The sequence below is a fragment of the Serpula lacrymans genome (assembly GCF_000218685.1).
Source record: "Serpula lacrymans var. lacrymans S7.9 unplaced genomic scaffold SERLAscaffold_15, whole genome shotgun sequence".
Taxonomy (NCBI): domain Eukaryota; kingdom Fungi; phylum Basidiomycota; class Agaricomycetes; order Boletales; family Serpulaceae; genus Serpula; species Serpula lacrymans.
The window spans coordinates 951476-972970 of NW_006763304.1; the positions used below are offsets into that span (position 1 = coordinate 951476).

A 21495-nucleotide genomic window follows, 5' to 3' on the forward strand; every position below is an offset into this window, starting at 1 on the left:
GGATTTCGAGGAAGGCCTTGTCTCACGTCGAGGTGGCGACGACGACGGGGAGATGAGGATGGATTGGACGCATCTACGTGGCGGTGCGACGCCTGGGTCTGCAAGTTCGTCCGCGAGCGGGAGCCCTGGTAGGGGAGCTGGTGAAGGTCGGCGGCGTAATCACGGGCGAAATATGCGAGAAACACAAATTAGGAACGAATCGAGAGCCAGCCCAGCCCGCCCCTCACACACATCTGTACCTTCCCACCTCCGTCCCAACTCGTTACAAATCCCCAACACGCATTCTTATTCTCAGTCACATCCACGCTCATCCCCTCATTCGCAGGCGCATTCACCAATGCCCTCTCCCTCACGCCATTCGCAAAGCCACACTCACACACCGTTGCTGAAAGAAGATGCAGTCGACCTCGTCGTACCTTCTCCTTCTCACTCTCCCCATTCGCCGTTGGTCGCCCCGCGTTCGCCTTATGGTCGTGAGAGGGAAGGAGACGGGTTGACAAGGGTGTATGGGCGCACTACTGACTCTCATCCCGAGGAGAATGAGCCTGACGACGAAGCTGAGGAGGAGAATGTAACTGAGCGACATATCCAGGTTCCCCGGTTCGTGGTTTCTTCAAGCACGGATGACGACGACGATGAAGATGGGGAGGGACAAGTTGGGCAAGCGAATGAGGAAGACATGCCCCATGTAACGCGCACACAGACGACGCCTTCGTTTGCTCGTCTTGATGGGTTTGTTGACACAAGCGGAGCATATGATGAAGAGAATCCTTGGGCGTGAGTTTGTGGCGTGATAAGTATCAAACCTATCACATTCAAAGGTGCTTCCACATCTCATACATAGGGCTAACCAAAACCGATTCGCGCATCCTGGACCCTAAATCATTGCTCAGGATCTACGATTACCACCGCATTACTGTTCATGTACCAACGTCACATACTCGAAGGATCTCTTGTGATGTGAGGATTTCATGCAGCTGGCGCTTGGAAGTCAGTGTGAAAACGAAGGACAAGTAACATATATTATCAATGCAAGCAATTTGTACATTACACCGTTGTATATACGATATGGGCATATTTATTTAGTTTTACCTTTGCATTTGGGGAATGGTTCCAGAAATGGTTCCTACAAAACGGATAGAGTGTAACAGCTCTTACAGAAGTAGTTTAGTGACCCCGAGTCAAGATACATTGGTTTATACTACTTAGCGAGGTGGTAAGCCATAGAAAAAATGAAACACCAAAACAACTGCGCTATTCCTATGGTAATATTGATATTTTCATCACAAAAAAACGAAACGCTAGTTTGCCCTTCGAGCAATTATGCTAACGAGAGTGTCACACTACTACCAGCATCCGCCCCAGACGGCAGCTCAACAGTCCACGATTTGGCCTGCGATGAACCCCACCCCGCAGGTATTGCCCCCGAACCAAGGGTGAAGCCCAGAGTAAGTCTCGAGAGAAGTTGAGTTGGATCAGACGCTGTAACAGACCAGCTATCTGTATGAATGATAACGTTTGCTGTACCATTCGAAGTAACCGTTAGTGACGCTGTTCCGTTTACCGCTGGCACCACCACCTTTCCCCCATTCGTCTCCCAGAATACTATCATCACGACATGATGTGTGACATCCAGCAAAGCGGACATCACGCCGTCATTGCGAAGCGATCGAAGATTCGAACTCTGCGCTTTTTGCTGAAATCCACTGTACGTCGTGGCGGGATAGACTGCATACGAGACTGGAGCGCTGATGTTATCGTGATACAACCACGCTGCGAAGAGATCGACAGTGGAGCTCGGTTGCTTTGATATGCCAATGGACGACCAAGAGCCTGACCGCGGACCAACACTCAAGGAAAGTTTCGTCGCAGCATTGGAACTGTCAAATGAGTATCCCATGCCACCATGCCACAGGGACGAAACTTGTGTAAAGTTCCCACTTCCCCCAACAACTCCTTTTGTAGTCGAAGATTCCACATACACCTGGCCGTTAAGTTTGCGTTGGTCCAAGACAGAAAACACCGGCGCCTGCGTCGTGGACGTAATTTGTGCTACCATCACGTATTGAACATCGTTGTCGAGGAAAAACCACGTTTTACGCCAATTCAAACTTTTTGTTAAAGGATTTTCGTAACGCATGGCAGCTACACCAATGTTCCCGTCAGACGCTCCACCAACAAGCGATTGGTCACCCGTCCTTTTCGTCGTGCTGCAACCTAAGGTGGTCGCCCCATAATCAACTGTTATGCCTGGTATAAGATTCCAGTCCCAAGCAGCCGCTATGTCCTCATATTCATTGCCCTGCAAATAGTTGTATACAGTACCGTCACTGAGATGGAAACCATAAGGACTTTGAGCATTGACACATTCAGAGTTTCCTATGCGCTTTGCTTTCATCTTCAGCGTAGTGACATAACCGCCACCGCGTTGGACCTACGCAAAAATATGAACAAGACCTATCATCATCATCGTTACAAATACAAACCATATAATCGCTGGAATAGAACATTCGGTTGCCTTGGAGTGCTCCTGAATTCGCATCTGATGTGTTTACGATGAGATTTGTGTAGACTTGTTGGAGCTCATCTGATTGCCATTCTTCTCCTAGTAATTGAAGCTGTGTCAAGTTCATTTTGATACTGGCTGTTGCCCTAGAAAGTCCACACGTTAAAAGCGAAGAGAGTGGAAAATAAATGTTCTGACTGATTATCTGCAACAGGAAAACTGATCATTCTTCCTAATACACTCTGCTTACAATATCAGTTATAGGCCAAAACAGACCACCGGAAAAGACTCACAAAGTCCCAATGTAGCACATTTGTTAATGTATTGCGGAAGATCATCCATTGGCTTCCGCTCAACAAATCCGTAAAAGCGGCTATTGAACTGTTGCTTGCCTGAAACTGTGTGCCACCTGCTTCTATGGCAAGACCAAAGACGTCGTTAGCGCTGTAGTGCAATGATACGTTTAGACACCTTTGACTCTCACAGGAACCAGGACTCACTAGTCTTTGCCATAATTACCGTTGTACAACAAAGTGTGTTGGAAGAATCCGCCGTCCGATTTGATTCCATCTGACTTGGCTACGGTTTGTATCTCTACCTCGTTGTTAATCCTCTGATATGCACTCGAAACGAGTGTCGTATTCGAAAGCAGAAGACCTTCGTCTACCCCGATACTGGCTATATCCAAGGTATTGGAACCTGTGATAGCACTCATGCCACGTATTCCAGTTTGGAACGTCCCATAAGCTCGACCCGTGAATCGCGTGCAATTAGCGACCTCAGTTTCCGTGAGACTGCCACCCAAAAGCAGACACGTTTCTCCAACATAACCAGGTATACCAATGATCTAACGCGTGTTCAGCCAAACCCCAAAGTAGGCCTGCTTTTCTTAAATAGCTCACATTAGAGAACCAATTAGTATTCCAGAGACCAGGCGTTCCACATGGGCAAGTACTGGTTCCTCCAGAGTCAAGGCAGGCAGGATTTGTGAAGTCGTGTGAGAACCAGTAGCCCATTGCCGAAGAGATTGCGGTTCTTAAGGAGGAGTTTTGAGCATATTGCGAAGCATCCTTAAGACCTCCGTGCCAAGCCGCAGCAAATGTGACTATGCAACAATGAGAACTACTATGTCACACAATCGAGAGACAAACATACCAATGCGACTCCAATGCCCTTGCGCAGGCCAGTTCGCGGCTTGTGCATTACATCCAGCTGTATAGTTGATATCAGGCCATTGGCCACCCTTTTCAAGTGAAGATAGCCTGAAGACAAGCCTAATTATTCGAGAGAAACGCGGGCACGGTGAAACTAACCCACCACGTAGAGATTGACGAGCCTCCGCTGGTTTGACTGACTATGGTGGATAATCTGCGAGCCATAATAGTTTGTAGGTCCGAGGATGTCTCGGTATTTGCGAGCGAAAGGGCATTTCGTGCGGCATTACTGGGCGACCGATTGATCGAGTCATGAGCATGGACAATCAAAGAAAAGAGCAAGATAAAAAACAAGACAGCAGCAAAATGCATCATCATCATAGCCAATTTGTTCAAACTGTCGATTGAGTAGACATAATGCAACTAACTCTGATCTTATACACTTCAACATCTGACCTCGGGCCGTCAGTTATCTTGCTCGCATGTACAGTTTCCACTGATCTGCATCTCGAAGAATTGCAATCTAGACGTGGCATGAGGTACTATGTGTCAATCGGAGTGCTGTGTCTTAATGAACGCGACCCAGACTTCTGTTGAAAACTCACTGTTCTGAAAAGTATCGCATGTTCCGGGCTAGTCCTCCGAAAAGCACGCGTGTGCCAAGACAGTTTGGGTTCTGAGTCGATGGAAGGAGCTATAATGAGATGATGCTGACTTCCTCTGCGAATTCGCAGACATTTGGGAGGGGGCAGGGAATATAAACGTGCTAAGGTGTTCCAAGTTCACTTTCGTTGGCGGATAGACTTGAGTTCAACCATGTCATGAGAATCTTGTGTCTCCTTGAGGAATAGGAATACTCCATCCTGAGGTGTGTTCCAAAAGAAGACGTATTCCCCCTTTCCTCCATTTTCGACTCGCGCTCCGAGACTGTCTCGCTACTCAAGCAATGTAGCTGCCACCTGCCACATCAGATATTTTCCCTTAACCAGAATTTAAGTAACACATACGAGAGTTCCTAGATACTGTTCATACTTCCTGAGTGAGATTAAGCATTATTGAAGCCAGAGATAATAGGATGATAACGACAAAAGTTGCGACTCGGAGCCGCAGAGGTCTTTTTCAAAAGTGCGATGCGACTCACAACGTACGAATCTAGGCGCGTATAATATCTTAGAATGGCTTCATTTGGGTGAATCAGAATGATAAACATCAGATGCGCGATTCAGACCTTGAAAAGCTGCTTGAGTAGTGCAACTCTAACAGTCGGCAAGTGAGAGGTCGGATGATGCCGAACGTCATGAATGGTAAAAGAACCGGCCCGGACAGGCGCTCCGACCAGGGCCGTACACTCACTTCCTTGGACATTCAGAACATTTTCACCCAGTTGATGCGATTAATGGGAAATTCTATGCAAGTCTCTACATGGAATGCAATACACAATCTGATACAGATAGATTGTTCTGAAAAGTATGCTACACAGGGGTGCCAGGACGGGGAAATCTAAGTACTACACTTGAGGAGAGTCCGGAAAGGCAATTGCTTGCCCACGTTGTGGTTCGTGATCTACTTCTCTACTTCGTGGCCATGACATGCAGTTTGGCCAGCGAGACGATGACAGGGATGCCAAAGAATGCATATGCAACCCAGACCACTAGTACATACACGTCAGTACGCCGTTTCACACAGGAATCAGAACCAGAATGTGGACTAACTGATAAAGGCATTACTTGTACTGGCGACAAGTGCTGGTCCACCGCTGCCTTGTGACGCGATCCCCTGATTGAAGTCGTCCACAGCTTTTCCGAACCACATCCGGACAATGAGGAAAGATGCGAGGCCTTGACGGACATCAGCATATAGTCAAAAGCATGAGGTGCATAGAACGTACCAACAAGGAACCCAAAAATTCCGATCCATGCAGATCCCCGCTGGGTCATGGGTCTGTCCCAGAACTCTCCAAATTTGCCTGGGATAACGTGGCGGAAAGATATGGCTGTGAATGAAAAGAAGAAAATGATAGAGAATGCGAGTGCTATAGCGATGAAAACGGGTGCAGCGGTCGGGGGAGCGGATAAATCGAGGCTAGGGGCATTGCTTGGTAGGACGGATGTATCTAATTCATACCGTTAGACCTGCAATGGTGGAATATATGGTCAATATCAACTAACTATATGTAGGTGAGAGCGACGGTGAGGTACAGCTGACGCCAGCTTCATTATTTGGTCGAGAACAAGAGCCTAAAGTGGACCATTAGATATCTCTCGTGACTGGTTCATAACGGCACACATACCCAATGCACCAAGAAAGAGACTGGGTCCGTCAACTGCTTGGTTCGAGCCGGGCTCAGTTAAGGCTGCAGACGGCGTGACTGTCAACAAAGCCACTTGACTATGCAGCATGACAGTGGGTGCGAGATACGCGAAAAGTGAAAGCAGGAGCGTTGTCAACATTAATACGGGAGCAAGATACAAAGTAGCCGCTTTTGAGAGATCAGCAATCATAGTGAATGGGCGATGAAAGAACGTGAATTCGTCTGAGTGAGAGTGAGAGTGTAGGGAAAGATAGACTTATAGTGAACCTGCACCAAGTCGACGATGAGGAGCAAGACGTTAGAAAGAAAGGAAAGCACTTGTTGTAGGCTCACGACTGGTAAACGCATCCTTATGTACTTAGAGTGTGGTAAAGCTGACTCCATGGAATGGAAGCTATTCTGTACCGCAGCGGACAATGAGAACAAGAAACAATAAGAGAAGCCAATCGTCGAGTGCAACTTGGAAGCCACACGTCGCGAAGAACGTAAACTCGAAATATCCTTTGTTACCAATTTAGGTATTTCCGTCGGCGTTGCCACCGAGCGGCCACTACATTCAGACTTTACTCGCAGTCTGGAACCAAGTCTCGTTACTGCTGTTTGTTCTTATCCTATTGTATTGTTGGCTTCGCTTTAGCATGTTCCTTACCCTGTTAATCGAGACTCGAGCCATGCTCCATATAACTTGAGTAGACAAATGTTCACTGTGATTCGAAGAAGTCCAGAAATTTTTGCTCATTTTACAGTGCTCGACAAAAAGAAAAAAACCGTTTTCGATCACCATCGATATCTAACAAAATAGGTTGCACACGCAAATTGCCTCACCGCGATGAATTCAAATCACAATCCGCCCACGTTAGGTTATGGCCGGCATCTCGTGTCATACAGTAGAGTTTGTCGTCAGGTGAGCATGGAAGAATTCAGCTGTGCGCAGTTACAATGTAATCAGATGTGTGTAATAGTTGGAGAATGCTGTGACTTACAAAGAGCATAAGCAGCACGTTTGTAGGTCCTTTCTAAAGTGCTGTAGTTGACATGCTGAATTCCAAACCTAAAAGAGATGATGGTCAGCACGGTTTTACTACCAGCAAAACCAGAGCTCACTTCGGCTCAAGTCCATAATTCCACTCAGCATTGTCAATCATGCCTGCAGAGAAGAGAATAAGTCAATAGTCCTAGATCCAAAGCTAGAAGCTCATCTGACCCCAGGAGAACGTCCCCATCAAAGGTATGCCATCTTCATGGATCGCCAAAAGAACTTCACCGAGGTTTGTCATGAAATAGTCTGATATCATATCCACATGTCAGTCGAGATCGGGATATAACACTCGAAAAAAACTGACTCGTGGTTGTTGCGTCCTCCGTGATTTGGTACATCTCAGTTCGGTCGTTTTCAAATGGTTCATCAAAGCCAAATTCAGAAATAAACTGAAGCCATGATAAGTTCATACTAGAATTATGTTCAGAAAGAGAAAACGCGACACACCATCTTGTCTGTTGGCCAACGCGTTTGTAATTCCTTCAAGTAACCTCTCAAGTTCTGAGGGGTAGCTTGTAGCCACGAGTTACTCGCGGGATCAGGGGATGGACCAACAGCCCAGCCAGCATTCGAATCATACAACATAACACTGTTACAGTTGGGCCAGAGGGGATCCGACATGTTAGTCGCGCACGCCTCAATGCCATTGGGCGGCGCAGCAATGTATTGACTAGCATAAGCATCGATGGCGAAGAAATCTGCCGTACCTGAAAAGTGCGACTATTAAACATGCACTGAATCATGAATACATAGCATCCTTACCAGCAATCTCTTTAGTCTCCTCTTCGGTAAATCTGGGCAAATAATCGGAGGGAACGGTCTCTTTTACGATATCAGGCCAGTCACCCGTAGTGTAAATCGGATCAGCATATAGGCCGATCCCAAATGCCGCGTGCCTTTCTACTGCAATAGCATCTTGCGTAGAGTTGCTTCTCCAAGCTGTACCACTAACGAAATATCAGTCAGAAATTCCATTTAAACAAGCGACCAAAAAAAACAACCAGTCCTCACATGAAGTCGTTGTTCTTATAGGCAATCTCTCCTGAAATATTGAGGGCTCTGAATGCTCTGACTGCTCCTGCGTGCGCTTTCACTGTATGTGCAAATCAACACAGATCATTCTACAGCAACGAAAATTATTTTACCCAGATTGTAAGCACATTGGTAGTTCGCTGTAGATGAGTTGACACCTGGAGCAAGGGAGATATCTGCCATTGCTATATCAGAAAAGAAAGCAACCACGAGATATTACTGCACAGACTGAAAGGATAGCTGCCAACCCATCCACAGTAGACACTTGGTTCGTTGAAAGTGTACCTTGGGGGAATCATCATCAATATGATATTTATAGTCTGTGCTCGTAGTAAAGCTAAGTTCACCAGGTATTGACTCTGCCGTTGTAGGCTTGGAAAACGGTTGTAGCGTAACTACAAGCAAGGTTAGTCTGGTTTCCTGGTGGCAACCTAAGCTGTTGTGACGTACTTCACAAAGTCGTCAACAATCTGAGGCGAAGTAAAACCGCCATAGTACGCGACCAGAGCCAAAGGAGTATCCCAATGAACTGAAATTCAGATTATGATGAGTACAAGCCTGGCCAAGAGCTATATTGACCTACATAGCGTAACCACAGGCTCCACGCCTACCGACCAATGATAGTCGATCACTAGGGTTCATAATACAAAAGGGTGAGTATTGCGCTATACCTATCAACAAAAACGATCTCACAATCGGAATAGTGGTCTATCCCCAATTGATTTATGGGGGAACCTGCAACTCCGAATGGGAAGATTCGCGCCCAGGAGATCCTTTCGGATGTGTCGATCAATACCACAATAAAGATGATATTTCTGTAAGAAACTCACGAGAAAGAGTGAGCCGTGACACCAATAGCGGCAACACGAGCTGCATCTTCCTTGTACAGATAATATTGAAGATCGGTAACATCAGCTATGGTATAAACAATATGAGTGGAAGAACACAACTATATAAATACGCGTATCTACGCATGGTACAGTACCTGTCGTATTGTCTTGAATAAAGTCTGGCTGGCGGCTTGCCCAGTCCCATGTAGTTGGCCCTTTGCCTTCCATTTTAGTAGCACCTTCGACCTGATACGCGGACGTTGCTACCCCAAATATGAAACCACTTGGTAGAGAGAGGTTTGGGAATATACTGGCTGGTTGAGGTGCATACCAAGTTGGGTATAATGCAGGTGGAGGCGATGGTACGGGAATTGGAAGGTCGGGCACACGAGTAGTTGTGAAAGGGGGAGGTTCAACTGGACCAACCTTACCCATCCAAGATCTTAGGAGATTAGTGTAACACAGTCATACGAATACGTACCAAGTCCCATAAAGTTTCAAGGCCTTCAGGTGAGAAATCACGCGGAATAGATCCAACAGGCGGAAAAGATACGCTTGTGGCAGTGACGATGGGTATCGTACTGTAATCCGATATCGTCGGAGATGGCGTCAATGCAGCAGGAGGTGCACTCGCAGCTTCAACAAGCGTCCTCGCCACAGGTTGAGCAGGAATGGCAGCATAAATACCACGACCGAACAGCAGAAGAGGAGCAACACCAAGAACCAGAGTGACAGGAATCATTCTGTAAATTTGGGGCGATGCCTTGTGTTGAACATAAGCTTGTGCTTTATATACAAAACGCAGGAAGATGCTTGTACCATTTTCCCAACTTCTAATCGGCGTTTTCGTGGGAGGTACTAGAGAGCTGAGTCCTTGGCTCGTGACCCATACGGCGCTCCGTAATGCGGCAATATTTTTGGGGAAGTAGACAATACATACATCGAACTTCTTGGTGTACAGCTACTCAGCCCCGTGGCCAACATGTGTTTTCTAAATGGGAGTCGAAGAATCACGATAACATAACGACACTGCAAAATCAGCCACGATGGGCCTTTGAGCGACAGAGGACACGAGTTCTCATAAAATAGAAAAAGAACATACCACGCTTAATGATGATTTATCCATTTTCATAAGTCATGCTCACCCATCCTCATCACAAGAACGAGATGTCAAAAACAAAACGACCAAGAATAAGTTTCGTGTTACGTCAACACTACACCTGACATATCTCCTAACCATAATTTAAGAGCAGGAGCCTGGGCAGAGCCAATATACCATACAAACCGTAAAAGTTTGCTACAAAAACTTTGGGGCAAGAACGCACAGCCATAGTCATCCCAAGCCACTCAGTTAACGACTGGAAAAGAAACGATAGCCGACCATTGAAATAAAAAACATGAAGCCGACTCCTTTGATAATTTACCCTCAATGAATGCCTGCGTCTTTTTTCATTTCCTCAGTAGGGAAACTGGCAAAATAGTCCTTCAATTTGTCAATAGGTGCCGCCATGAAGCCAACGAGGGTCTCATAAGGTGGCTTGTTCGGAGCCATGGGGTGGGCCCTGACAAACAGCACGAAGAGCATTATAAGCACTATAGATAGCCAACATAGAGTGTTAGAACCAACCGCGTAGGAACAAACTTATTCGTCCTAGTGAACAAAGTCGCTGCTTGTTGACTATCCCCCATAGAAAGCTTCTCTTCCAACAGGGGTAAATCATTCTGCTCTTCACTTTCGTTATGTTTACGAAGGTCGGCCATGGCTCCGCTCAGAGTGTCGTCATACTCAGAAGTCCCGGGTGTGAGCGTCTCCAGACGAGCTAAGAGCTCCTTTACGGTCTACGTATCCAAATTAGTCGTGATTGTATGCGCTTCCATGAATTACGTACCTGATGGTCGGCACGGTCTTCATCTGCCAATTGAACACCCTTTTGACCGAGATGTTTCTCCATAAGAGGATAAACGACAATTTCTTCGCCGACAGCATGCCTCGCGATTTCCCAAGTGAGTTGGCGCGCCCAGCGGGCTTGAGCATCGACATTGCCTTTGGACTGCTGATACTGGTCATAATACTGATACATCTATGGATACCACCGCATAAGTGAGAAATGAATGTTATGAAGAGCGTAGACTATATGCTACTCACTTCATTGTGATCATGGATTACAGCATCTTTCAGAGCAGTTTGAGTAGCCATGGTTCTTTTTAATTGCAAGAATGCGGAGACGGGTGAATTTCTAGAGGATACACAACGTTGAGAAGCGAAAATGTTGGTGCGGGTGAGGGCGGTTCTGGTTAACATTGGAAAGTTAGTTATCCCTTTTCTGCAGTTTATAAAGGGCCTGCATATACCATGACGTAGTTGCACGGTAATTCCGTCATTGAACGATTGAGAACTAGATATCCCATAGATTGTGCTGAAATTGAGCGGTCAAACGTAGAATATGACGCGTCGGAGTAAGAATGGAACATGTAGAACTAAAGTTCAATCTCCGCTTTATCAGATAACACATCATCTCCTCAGGATTTGGATCCCCGGTCTACACACTTGCGTGTTGCCAGTACCATGCCTTCTTTATCGATATTACTTACATACTTAATCAAAATACCAACAAAAAGATATTATATCTGCTACGTCCAGCTTGAGTTTATTGTGAGCACGAACTACCCGAGGAGTCGCCGTTATAAACCTTAACCTCGTGCTGTGCCTCATTTATTTGGGACAGCCGCTGAATTCAATTACATGCTGATCTTCGAAACGTGCACTCCACCGCAGGCAGGCAACTATCTAACTCGTGTACTACACCGCTTCTGAGGCAGCTAATTGAAGCAGAATCTAGTGGGGACTGTATTTCGAACTGGCCGGAGAGGACCTCGCTGGAGTGATATGCAATTGAAAGGTGAGCGTCCAATTTCAGGAGATTACAAGCAAAGCTGAACTTGGGAAGACTTCTGCCTTAGACGAACCATACGAGCCGGTGCTTAAGTTTGGTTGGTTGGGCCACGTATATGTTTGCTGTCCCACCTAATTGTTGTCATTCCCAGCGACACATTACAATTTTTCCGTATTAACCTACCGCGTGGAGGCACCGCGGATAGCGACTATTGGCAACGGCATCGGTGTTAGGTACCTGCAATTTATCCTTGCACGTCAAACAAACCGCCTTTCAAGAAGATTCTGCACGAAATATCGGGATGCGAGGGAGGCTAGTAGCTGCGACCACTGCCTGGGATAATTTCTTGCAGCTGGTGGCGATAAATAAGGCCCAACCCTTCGATTTTGATACCATGGTCACTCTTCCCCCTGGTATGTTTGCAGGAGGCGAACATCTGTACAATCGCACAAATCGCATTCGTGACCATATAGCGGAGGCTTCTGACTACCATTGGAAGTAAGTATTCTTATAATCAAGTGATGATATTGAGTTTTAAGATGGCATAGCCAGAAAAAAACAAAAAGAGGCGGAAATTCTACGGTTGTTACTTACTTCTGTGCGCAGCTAGAAGGCGAGCAGAGTAAATGTAGAAAGCATGATGACGACTCGAAGCGGAAGTCTCGCGCTCGACTTGTACGATATCATTGTGGAGGGTGGTTGCGTATTACGATATTGGACGAAGATGACCTTCTGGTTCGCATTCGCTTGACACACGCTCAAGTTCACCCATATTTTCCGAGCACGGTGCGGCGTTCAAATCAGGATACCACAAGCATTTCTAGTGACCCGCCCCCCATACAACAACATTTATTGCCCATTCCATATGTTCCGGATATCCCAGTCGTCGAGTTACCTAAGCCACCAGCAAGATCAATAGCACTAGAAGAAGAGGATTCGGAGGCTGAACTATCATCTGCGGGCGAACATCTAGTTAGTATATGTGTATTGTTACTGGCGCATTTTATGTTGATTTACACAAATCACCCGCAGCCCGCCTTTTCGGAAGACCAGTTGGCTCAACTGAAGGACAGCTTCGAGATTCTCCTCGATGCAGCGGCAGGTCCCGTACATCCTGATCTAGCTGGGAAATTGGAGTCGATTTTTTATCAAATCGATAAGACAGCCGAGGATTTAAATGGAGGTAGAGCCAACAAAAGGCCACGAAATTCATAGCCTTTACATGGGACCTTTTTCGACAAGCACTAGCACTAACCCATACATATATCTCAAGATTTTGTGCTTCATTTCATAAGGAGACGAGGAAACGAGGATAAGGAATGTCCGGAGATTTGTCACTATTTATTACACCTATCTCAATAAATATGTGTGTTGTAAGTGATACTGATAACTTTCTTGTCCAGACAGGACGCATGTGCATATGTTAGAAACCTCGAGTGTCTAGCTGACATCACACAAGTGCTAAGATGACTGCTGATCTATACTCTATCTTATATTTCAGTCGAAGTTTGTGCCCCTTACAACACTTCGCCACTCGTCCAAATGATCCATCACTTTCTTACACTTGTCACGAATATCCTGCTCTGCATCTTCCCCCAGCACCAGATACAGCGGCCATGGTTTTCCAGAGGCGCATCCTTCCCCGTTTACGACATCGACCAACGCTTTCATCGCCTTGGTCGGATCACCTTTTTGTTTCCCGGCTACAGCACCGAAATTTACCACTCCATCTTCACGCTGTTCATCATAGTCCGGAATAGGGTTGTCTGTATGAAAAGGGTACGCATAGATCTTTTCAGTTCTGAAGGCACCTGGCTCGACGATGAGTACCCGGATGTTCAAAGGTGTAAGTTCTAGTGCGAGTGTTTCACCCATTGCTACGCAGGTGTTAGATTTTCATTGTTTCGAAGTAGATTTACATTACCTTGAACAGCAGCTTTGGATGAAGCATAGAATCCTAAGACAAAAAGCCGTCAAGTTTATGCTTGGAATAGACTCAAATAACAACTCACCGAGACCCTATACAAGGAAATGAACAGCGTGATCAGAATTACTAGTGATGATGATGATAATGCTTACCCTGACTTCTGTTTTCCACGCAGACCTGCTACCTACAATGACGATTGTTCCACTCCTATCTTTTGCAGTATGGTTGGTCAGCAGAACTCAAAACTATTTGGTAGCTTGATACTGACTCTTACGCATGTAAGGTAATGCTGCGTTTGTGACATCCAGGACTCCGAATACATTGGTCTTATATTGTTGCATCATATGTTCAGACCTACCGAACCATGGAGCTCAGACCATGCAACATAAAGGTGAGAATGCATATACCCTGCTTCTTCGAGAAGGCCCGGTAGCCCCACTCCCGCGTTGTTTACAACAACGTCGATGCCGCCCCATATCGCTGCAGCTTCATCTATCCTGCACTTCACAGCTTTAGATCCACTACTGACATCCAGTTGATGGAGGCGAAGATCGGGCCCCTCGGTGAGATCTTGTAAATTTCCAAGCGACCGAGCTGTGGCAATAACACGATCACCTCGAGAAATTACTTCTGCAGCAAGGCGGCGGCCAAAACCCGAAGATGTTCCTAGTAAGAGTTTTCGATATCACATCATTCATGGCGCTTCAGAGATACTCGACAACGTACCTGTGATCAGCCAAACTTTTGGAATATGCATATTCGGCCTGAAAATCGGGAATGGAGAACAGTTGTAGGCGTAATAAATCGCGAGCAAGCTAGCTTTCTACTACTCGTTTCTTACATATAACTCGACTTGTTACATAGAAGAAATAATACGATCGCCACGAACTCACAGTTGAAATATTGATATCTGAACTTTCAGTTCAGTTCACTATACGATTCTTCAGGGGAAACCGCTTAGAAGAGTCGCCGGTCCGTCCCTGCCATAAACGGGTAACAATGCAGATCGATCCGAGCAGGACTCCTTCAGTCTGAATGGTACTTATCCTCGATAGATGTACGAAAAGTTTTCCAACGTGTGGACGGTGTAAATGCGAAGAGGGCTGTAAAGTGGCCGTTGACAATTTGTTGACATACCTACGTAAGCGAGGAAATTCGCTTGAGACTTCGCAATAGGTGATCTGCCGATAGGGATCAATTCTGACCCCTCAACGTCGTAACACAAGTACAATCATTATCTCCAACTTGACGTTGAATAACGAAAGCATCAAAGGGATATTGGTAAATCGCCGTTCCCTGGCGACTTTAAGAGATCAATTTAATGTCAAGGGAAAGATCAGAAATTCGCTAGTATAGTAAATCGTAAGAATGAAGCATGAAATTGCGGCCAGCTGAGCAGGGAGTATTAGCCGCCACCTTTCCTGCCAGACTTTCTCTCTTTCCGTTTCCTTCCAATGATCGACCCGATATTTTGGTCAGGCTTTTGTTTATCTGACCTATGTAAGACAGTGCCGTCTTTACCGCCGTCAGTAGATAGCCGTCGTTTTTTGAAAGACGGCTCCTGGTGCCTTTTTGAACTAGCTGTGTCCACTGGCTTCTTCGTATTCGTCTGCTCCAGACAAATACGGCAGAATCGTGAATTGGAGTGAGGACGTGGTGTAGATTACAACATACCTCAGACTTTTCCTTTTGATGCGCCGCTCTCCTTTGAACGACTTCTACGTTCTCGATAGAGAACTCAACAATTAGAGTACTTTTCATCTTTCCTGTCTTTGGGCCATGGTTCTCGAGTTCGTCTTTCATCCTTTTCACCCGGGATTCATTCTTGTCATCCTTGGCCTTTTCTTGCTTTATCAAGTCCTCGAGCTCAACCTTCCACCACTTGTCTAGGAGCGGGATAATATCTTCATTGTTGTTTGCCCAACGCAGAACCCGTAGGGCATCGGCATGCTTATGCATCTCTATAAAACCGTAACCCCTACTACGGCCTTTTCCAGTAACAGGGTCCACGCGGTCTTGTTGACGAACGATCTTAGATTGTTTGACGCTAGTCGGTCTGCCACCTTTCTTCTGCTTCTGGGATTTTCCTTCATTCTTTTCCTCCTTGACTGGAACATCATTCTTCTCTCCCTGTTCCTCCTCTTCCACATCCTTCGATAGCTCATCGGGACTCAAGCCTTCCCTTGAACCTTTCTTGACCTCCGCTTCAAAGGCACGAGTGGCATGAATGGCAAGCCTTTTCAACACTCGTTCACTGACGAAAAGGGGGACTTGGCGGACGCTGAGCCGGGTTTTTGATATGTATAACGAGGGATTGGAACGAAGCAGCGCTCGGCGGGCATTGAACGACAACGTACGCTTTTCGACTTCTGTAGGTGTAAGTGTCTCCGCATCTGGAGAATTTGGTGTAATGACTGCATGTTCGCGTTGGTAGGTATGAGAAACGAGACTACCAGCAATAAGCAATAATTAAAGAGGGTAAACTCACCGCCTTCTCTCAAAAGATATAGATTACGCTTGTCAGCTTTCTCCCGCCTTTTCTCACCATCCTCTTTCAGTTTTCCAGCTTCATCTCGAGTGACAGCACGAACGACATCAAGAGTCCTACCGTGTAGGACGAGACTTCTGGCCGTAATGGACGACGGATCAGGAGTGAGAATTGACGGAAGGGTAAATGGGTTCTTTTTGAGCTAAGATACCAAACCTATCAGCAGTATGTAGGTAAACGCACACGGGATAAACTGATACATACTTGTGGTTGGGAGCCTGTCGTTTCGGCACGCAAAATATCACTTTGCTCGACTACTTTGTCTGCGTCAACCTTATTCCAGAAGCAAGCAAAACCAGTGCCACGAGAACGACCTGTTTCTGGATCCACAGTGATCCGGGCGTATCGCAATGGTCCAAAAGTACGAAAACTAACGCAGCGTCAAATACGAAAAAAGTTAGCCATAAATGTCAGCGAACACATGCTGAGACGCACAGAGTCCGCAGCTCATCTTCGTCAGCTTCAAAGGGGACGTTCCGAACGAAAAGAGTTGTCCCACTTTCGGGGGGAGGAAGTTGTGGCTTCACTGGCTCTTGATCCTGTGCTTCACCACCGTCTTCTACCTCTCCGTCTGAAAATTCGGAGTTGCTGCTGTCTTCGCCATCTTCGTGCACCCCAAGGTTGTCATCGTCATCATCCTGGCTTTCGTCCTCGCTTTGATTCTCGCTGTTGCTGTCGGAATCTTCATCCTCCTCATCTCGGCCGGGTATAGACGTCATATCGACGTCTCCATCCTCCACCTCGCCCTCCATCTTAGATATCTCTTCTTGCCACTTCTCCTTGCTCAAAGCCCAGTCAACAGCAATCACACGCTCGGCTGTCATCTTTTCCTGGTCTCCCTCAACCAAAGCCCCTTCTTCACCGCCAGTAGCCATCTGAGCGCGTTTCTTCTCTTCTCTTCGCTGCTTTTTCTTTTTCTGTTTATCGGAAACTATATGCTCTGCCATGCCTGCCCTGACTTTCATTCCATTGCATTTCGCAAGTGCTTGCTCAGCGTCTTTCTTACTTAACATCCACACAAATGCAAACCCTTTTGCCCTGGCTTTTGTAACAGCGGTGGAATCATCCGCCTCTTCTTTTGAGTCTTGAGTGCCTTGAGATTTAGTCATCGGTATGTGTATCGAATAGATAGGGCCATGAGGTAAGAATATAGCTCTCAAGTCTTGTTCCGTGAGGTCGAAAGGGAGGTTGCGTACAATAAGCCTGCTACTTCTGTTCGGTGCAGGCCCTTTGGTTTCTAGAATTGCATCAGAGCTAAGCAAAACCGAGGATAGCAGAGCGTATTACACATACTTTTGGCCGGAACTGTGGCAAGATTGTCTTGACGCTTTTTCAGCGTAACAGAAAGTAAGCAGCCTTTGAAGACATGGGCATGAAGCTTATTCACTGCTTCTTGAGCGAGGGCAGACGTAGCAAAAATCACGGTAGCTGAAGCATATAGTCCATTATCAGCATCTGTCCTGGAGCGAGTCTCTAGTGACATACCAGATGTAGCATCTTCATCCCCTTCAGCAGTTTTGGCAGGCCAATCAACTTTCTCGGCGCCTTTATGCTTCCGTATTTTTTTCCAGAGCGTTTTTGCGTCTATGGACGTTGGTAGACCAGATATAACGATAGTACGGATAGCCAAAGGATCGTTGACCTTTTGAGGATGCGACACATGCGAAGTCGGACGAGCCTTTGGTTCCTTCACTACATCACCCTTTTCCTTGTCTTTTGGCTTCAACGGATGTCAAGACACATATATACCAGATGAAAGATTTGAAGCACCTTGCTATCAGCCCATTGTGTACGCAGCTTTCTTCCCTGAAGGGTAATGCCATTTTCCGTGATCGTGTCAAATGCGCTAACAGCGTCCTCCTTGATCGCAAATGAGACGTATCCTACGCCTTTGGACACGCCTGTGCCATGCTCAAGAACTACAAACGCTGTGCGAACAGGGGCAAAATCTGAGAAAAGCGTTTGAAGATCCGTGGATGTGGCGGTATATGGGAGGTTGGACACGAAAAGGGTAGAACTAACTAGCATGTGAGATCACCTGTCCATCCTATAGCTTATTACACTCACCCATGATCATTCACGGTATCTTCATCCCTTGCCTTCCGTTTTCCAAGAGCAGAAGACATAATAAATTTTTATGAAGAACCAGTACAAGTATTAGTTCTTCCTTATTAAAGCCTAGCTACAAAAAGCTAGCTACAATATTTTTGAGATGATACCCCGCCAAAAACGGATATTTGCACTTATTTAATTTTGGGGCCCTTGAACAATAAATAACAACAGCCATCCACCTTGTGACACGCTGTGGCGGACCGGCATTGCTATTCTTCTCTCTACTAGCACCAGTATTCAGATCTAAAACTAGCGGTCACATATAGAACACTCTTGTAACCGCTGTCTGGAAAAAATGGCAGTACCGGTCCGCCACAGCGCGTCACAAGGTGAATGGCTGTTTATTAGAGAATATCATGATACTCACATGTTAATCAAGATCGGATTATAAAGCAATAATGGGGGGGGATACTGTCTTCATGGTTCCAATAGTCGGCGCCTTCGTGACAAGTCGGGCCCTAGGATTCTAATATTTTCTGTGGTCCACCACTATCACTCGGATCTAGCAGAACTCATGCACGCCTTAACATCATTTCTCATCTTCGTTATTGTTTCGACCCTGCATGTCGCAGCTAGGATTGACCGTAAAGCCGTCGTTTCTCTTTACAATCCGTCTCGCAATGCTTCAAGCCTGACAACTCCCATGCAAATTGGTAACGGCAACTTTGCGTTTGGTGCAGGTATAGCGATTGACAGTGATGTATAGTTATAAAATTTGATTTGTTACTGCTGCAGATGTAACGGGCCTTCAAACATTCTTGCCCTATGCCATTATGTCCTACTGGGGCTGGAAGAACGACACATTCCCGCCCAACTCATCTCTGGACGATATCGAAAACTACACTGGCGTCAGCTGGTGGAACCATGATCGCCTTGTAACTTACATGTTTGGAGGCGATCCCTCAATCGAGCAATGGCTGATTGCCAATCCGAATCGCGCCAACTTAGGAAGCACTGGCCTCGTATTTTTCGATGAAGCTGGTCAGCCTCAGAACGTTACCGAAAATGATCTAGTGGACGTCTTCCAAGAACTTGATCTTTGGACTGGTGTCATCACTAGTGAATTCTCATGGCAAGGCGAGAAAATCATCATCCAAACGATTTCTGCTCAAGATCACGATGCAGTGGGAATCAAAATCCAATCCACTCTCTTACAAACCGGAAGGTTGGGCTTATTTCTAGATTTTCCTTGGAATGATGGTTCCGCAAAGTTTGAGGCACCCTTCGTCGGATATTTTAATATGTCTTCCAAGCATACCACTTCGTTGAGTATCCAAGGAGGTCTAGGAAGAGGTGCCAACGCCCAAATCAGCCACACCATGTACAATACGACGTTTTATACTGCTGTCGGCGGGGATCAATTTAATATCACCCGTGATTCTCCTACAACGCATCGATATACTCTGCAGCCCAAACTGCTTTCTTCAGCGTTTCAAGTCGTTGTTTTGTACTCTCCGAATGGTATGGTCTCTGTACCCACATTCGACAATGTAGAACACTCCTCCACAGACTCATGGAGCAATTATTGGGAAAACAGCGGCTTCGTCGACCTTTTCACAGGTTCAACAGATCCACGGGCTTATGAGCTACAGAGAAGGATTATCCTGTCCAGGTATCTTATGAGAGTGAATGAAGCAGGTAGCACCCCTCCTCAAGAGGTATGTGACAAATGCTCATTATATTTATCGTGACTGTAGTTCTCACATTGCACATTCCAGTCCGGACTTGTGAACACTGGTTGGGTACGCACTTCTCTTATTGTCCTGTATAGTCTCGTTGACCACGAATATCTAGTACGGTAAATTTCATATGGAGATGTGAGTCCCTGACCTTATGTATATAAATTTCGTATCACTGATTTTTCCCAGGGCTTTTTGGCACCTTTGTCATTGGGCTCTTTGGGGGAACTGGGACCTCCTCGACCGTCCAATAAGCATCTATTCCCAGTTTCTTGAGAGTTCTATCGAGCGGGCACAGGTACAAGAACACTGGGACACTGGTGCACGCTGGTCCAAGATGACAGATCCATCGGGACGATCTGCTCCTGGAGAAATAAATGAACTACTTATCTGGCAACAGCCTCATCCCCTTGTCTTTGCGGAATACGAATATCGTGCATTTCCTACGCAAGCAACGCTTCAGAAGTGGAAGAACATAGTAAACCAGACCGCAAACTGGATGGCAGACTTCGCATGGTATAATCAGAGTACAAAAGTGTATGACCTAGGACCTCCGATGGAAGTTGTTGCCGAAGATACAAGCCCGAATATTACCATCAATCCTGCCTTCGAACTAGCGTATTGGAGATTTGGTTTGGATCTGGCAGAACGATGGATGAATGAACTGGGTGAAGAAGTGCCCGGTAACTGGACAAGCGTAAAGAAAGACCTTGCACCATTGCCTGTTATAGATGGGCTTTATGCCGTCTATGAGGGGATGCCCAGCGACTTCTGGGATACACCCACCTTCACAAATGATCATCCCGATTTAGTCGGCTTGTATGGATGGTTACCCAAAACCGCAGACGTCGATCTGGACATCGCAAAACTCACCGCTGAGAAAGTATGGACACACTGGAACATAACAAACCTCTGGGGGTAAGCCTCATATCTTGCCAGGGATGACTTAGGATAAACTCTATGTCGGTGACAGGTGGGATTTTCCAATGCTTGCGATGTCTGCCGCTCGTAATGGCGACACCGAAAAGGCTATTGAATGGCTTCTCCATCCCTTGTTTCAATTTGATGATGTCGGGATGCCGATCGGAGGTGTCAGAGTGCCTACCCCTTATTTCCCGGGCTCCGGAGGTTTACTTTATGCTATTGCTATGATGGCTGCAGGGTGGGATGGCAACAATGGTTCAACTCCTGGATTCCCTCAAAAAGGATGGAACGTACAGGTGGAAGGTGTAAGCAAAGCGTTATAGGGCCTATATCACCACTTCATGACAATATTTAGTTCATTGCTGTTATGCTTGATGTATTTTCCTGTAAGATTAAAGCAGTTGTATTATATGACGTGACGAGGACTATAACCAAAGAGTAGCGTATACAAGAAGCATGAAAAGCATATCAAACTCGACGGTACGATAGTGTTATGATAGAGTCAGACAATAAGTGAATTTTATGAATGACAAGCTGTA

At 46.2% G+C, this 21495-nt stretch overlaps 8 protein-coding genes across 8 annotated transcripts; 2 read left to right on the forward strand and 6 right to left on the reverse strand.

The window, feature by feature from the left end:
- Positions 1 to 70: 70 nt before the first annotated feature.
- On the forward strand, positions 71 to 615 carry SERLADRAFT_478674 (uncharacterized protein; the record flags this gene model as incomplete). The annotated part of the gene is given in 2 exon segments (XM_007323417.1): positions 71 to 561; positions 574 to 615. Coding segments are annotated over 2 exon segments (429 nt in total), but the record flags the coding sequence as incomplete, so codon positions are not given.
- A 510-nt stretch (positions 616 to 1125) lies between these two features.
- Positions 1126 to 4492, reverse strand: SERLADRAFT_418254 (polysaccharide lyase family 8 protein; the record flags this gene model as incomplete). The annotated part of the gene is made up of 9 exons (XM_007323418.1): positions 1126 to 2434; positions 2487 to 2618; positions 2800 to 2950; positions 3007 to 3353; positions 3409 to 3611; positions 3662 to 3768; positions 3824 to 3949; positions 4089 to 4183; positions 4266 to 4492. The coding sequence occupies 8 exons, from the start codon at positions 4109 to 4111 to the stop codon at positions 1322 to 1324; spliced, it is 2202 nt and encodes a 733-aa protein (XP_007323480.1).
- A 552-nt stretch (positions 4493 to 5044) lies between these two features.
- SERLADRAFT_478677 (uncharacterized protein) lies at positions 5045 to 6428 on the reverse strand (the record flags this gene model as incomplete). The annotated part of the gene is made up of 6 exons (XM_007323419.1): positions 5045 to 5311; positions 5373 to 5498; positions 5549 to 5773; positions 5829 to 5897; positions 5951 to 6238; positions 6305 to 6428. 5 exons carry the CDS (start codon positions 6159 to 6161, stop codon positions 5232 to 5234), a joined length of 711 nt encoding a protein of 236 aa, XP_007323481.1.
- A 369-nt stretch (positions 6429 to 6797) lies between these two features.
- On the reverse strand, positions 6798 to 8398 carry SERLADRAFT_453352 (glycoside hydrolase family 1 protein; the record flags this gene model as incomplete). The annotated part of the gene is made up of 11 exons (XM_007323420.1): positions 6798 to 6895; positions 6955 to 7022; positions 7076 to 7118; positions 7176 to 7256; positions 7315 to 7399; positions 7458 to 7717; positions 7773 to 7957; positions 8022 to 8103; positions 8156 to 8218; positions 8272 to 8327; positions 8390 to 8398. The coding sequence occupies 6 exons, from the start codon at positions 7629 to 7631 to the stop codon at positions 6852 to 6854; spliced, it is 495 nt and encodes a 164-aa protein (XP_007323482.1).
- A 1643-nt stretch (positions 8399 to 10041) lies between these two features.
- SERLADRAFT_478681 (uncharacterized protein) lies at positions 10042 to 11305 on the reverse strand (the record flags this gene model as incomplete). The annotated part of the gene is made up of 5 exons (XM_007323421.1): positions 10042 to 10434; positions 10500 to 10711; positions 10762 to 10953; positions 11019 to 11163; positions 11225 to 11305. 4 exons carry the CDS (start codon positions 11067 to 11069, stop codon positions 10299 to 10301), a joined length of 591 nt encoding a protein of 196 aa, XP_007323483.1.
- A 366-nt stretch (positions 11306 to 11671) lies between these two features.
- Positions 11672 to 12264, reverse strand: SERLADRAFT_401557 (uncharacterized protein; the record flags this gene model as incomplete). The annotated part of the gene is made up of 3 exons (XM_007323422.1): positions 11672 to 11772; positions 11821 to 11863; positions 11918 to 12264. One exon carries the CDS (start codon positions 12233 to 12235, stop codon positions 12080 to 12082), a length of 156 nt encoding a protein of 51 aa, XP_007323484.1.
- A 397-nt stretch (positions 12265 to 12661) lies between these two features.
- SERLADRAFT_478684 (uncharacterized protein) lies at positions 12662 to 14800 on the reverse strand (the record flags this gene model as incomplete). The annotated part of the gene is made up of 9 exons (XM_007323423.1): positions 12662 to 12735; positions 12793 to 13643; positions 13691 to 13723; positions 13779 to 13785; positions 13846 to 13904; positions 13962 to 14047; positions 14101 to 14359; positions 14420 to 14529; positions 14587 to 14800. The coding sequence occupies 7 exons, from the start codon at positions 14448 to 14450 to the stop codon at positions 13264 to 13266; spliced, it is 855 nt and encodes a 284-aa protein (XP_007323485.1).
- Positions 14801 to 18545: 3745 nt separating this feature from the next.
- On the forward strand, positions 18546 to 21426 carry SERLADRAFT_478697 (uncharacterized protein; the record flags this gene model as incomplete). Its single annotated transcript, XM_007323424.1, has 7 exons — positions 18546 to 18682; positions 18733 to 19033; positions 19089 to 20011; positions 20072 to 20095; positions 20148 to 20170; positions 20222 to 20950; positions 21006 to 21426. The coding sequence occupies 6 exons, from the start codon at positions 18868 to 18870 to the stop codon at positions 21277 to 21279; spliced, it is 2139 nt and encodes a 712-aa protein (XP_007323486.1).
- Positions 21427 to 21495: the final 69 nt, after the last annotated feature.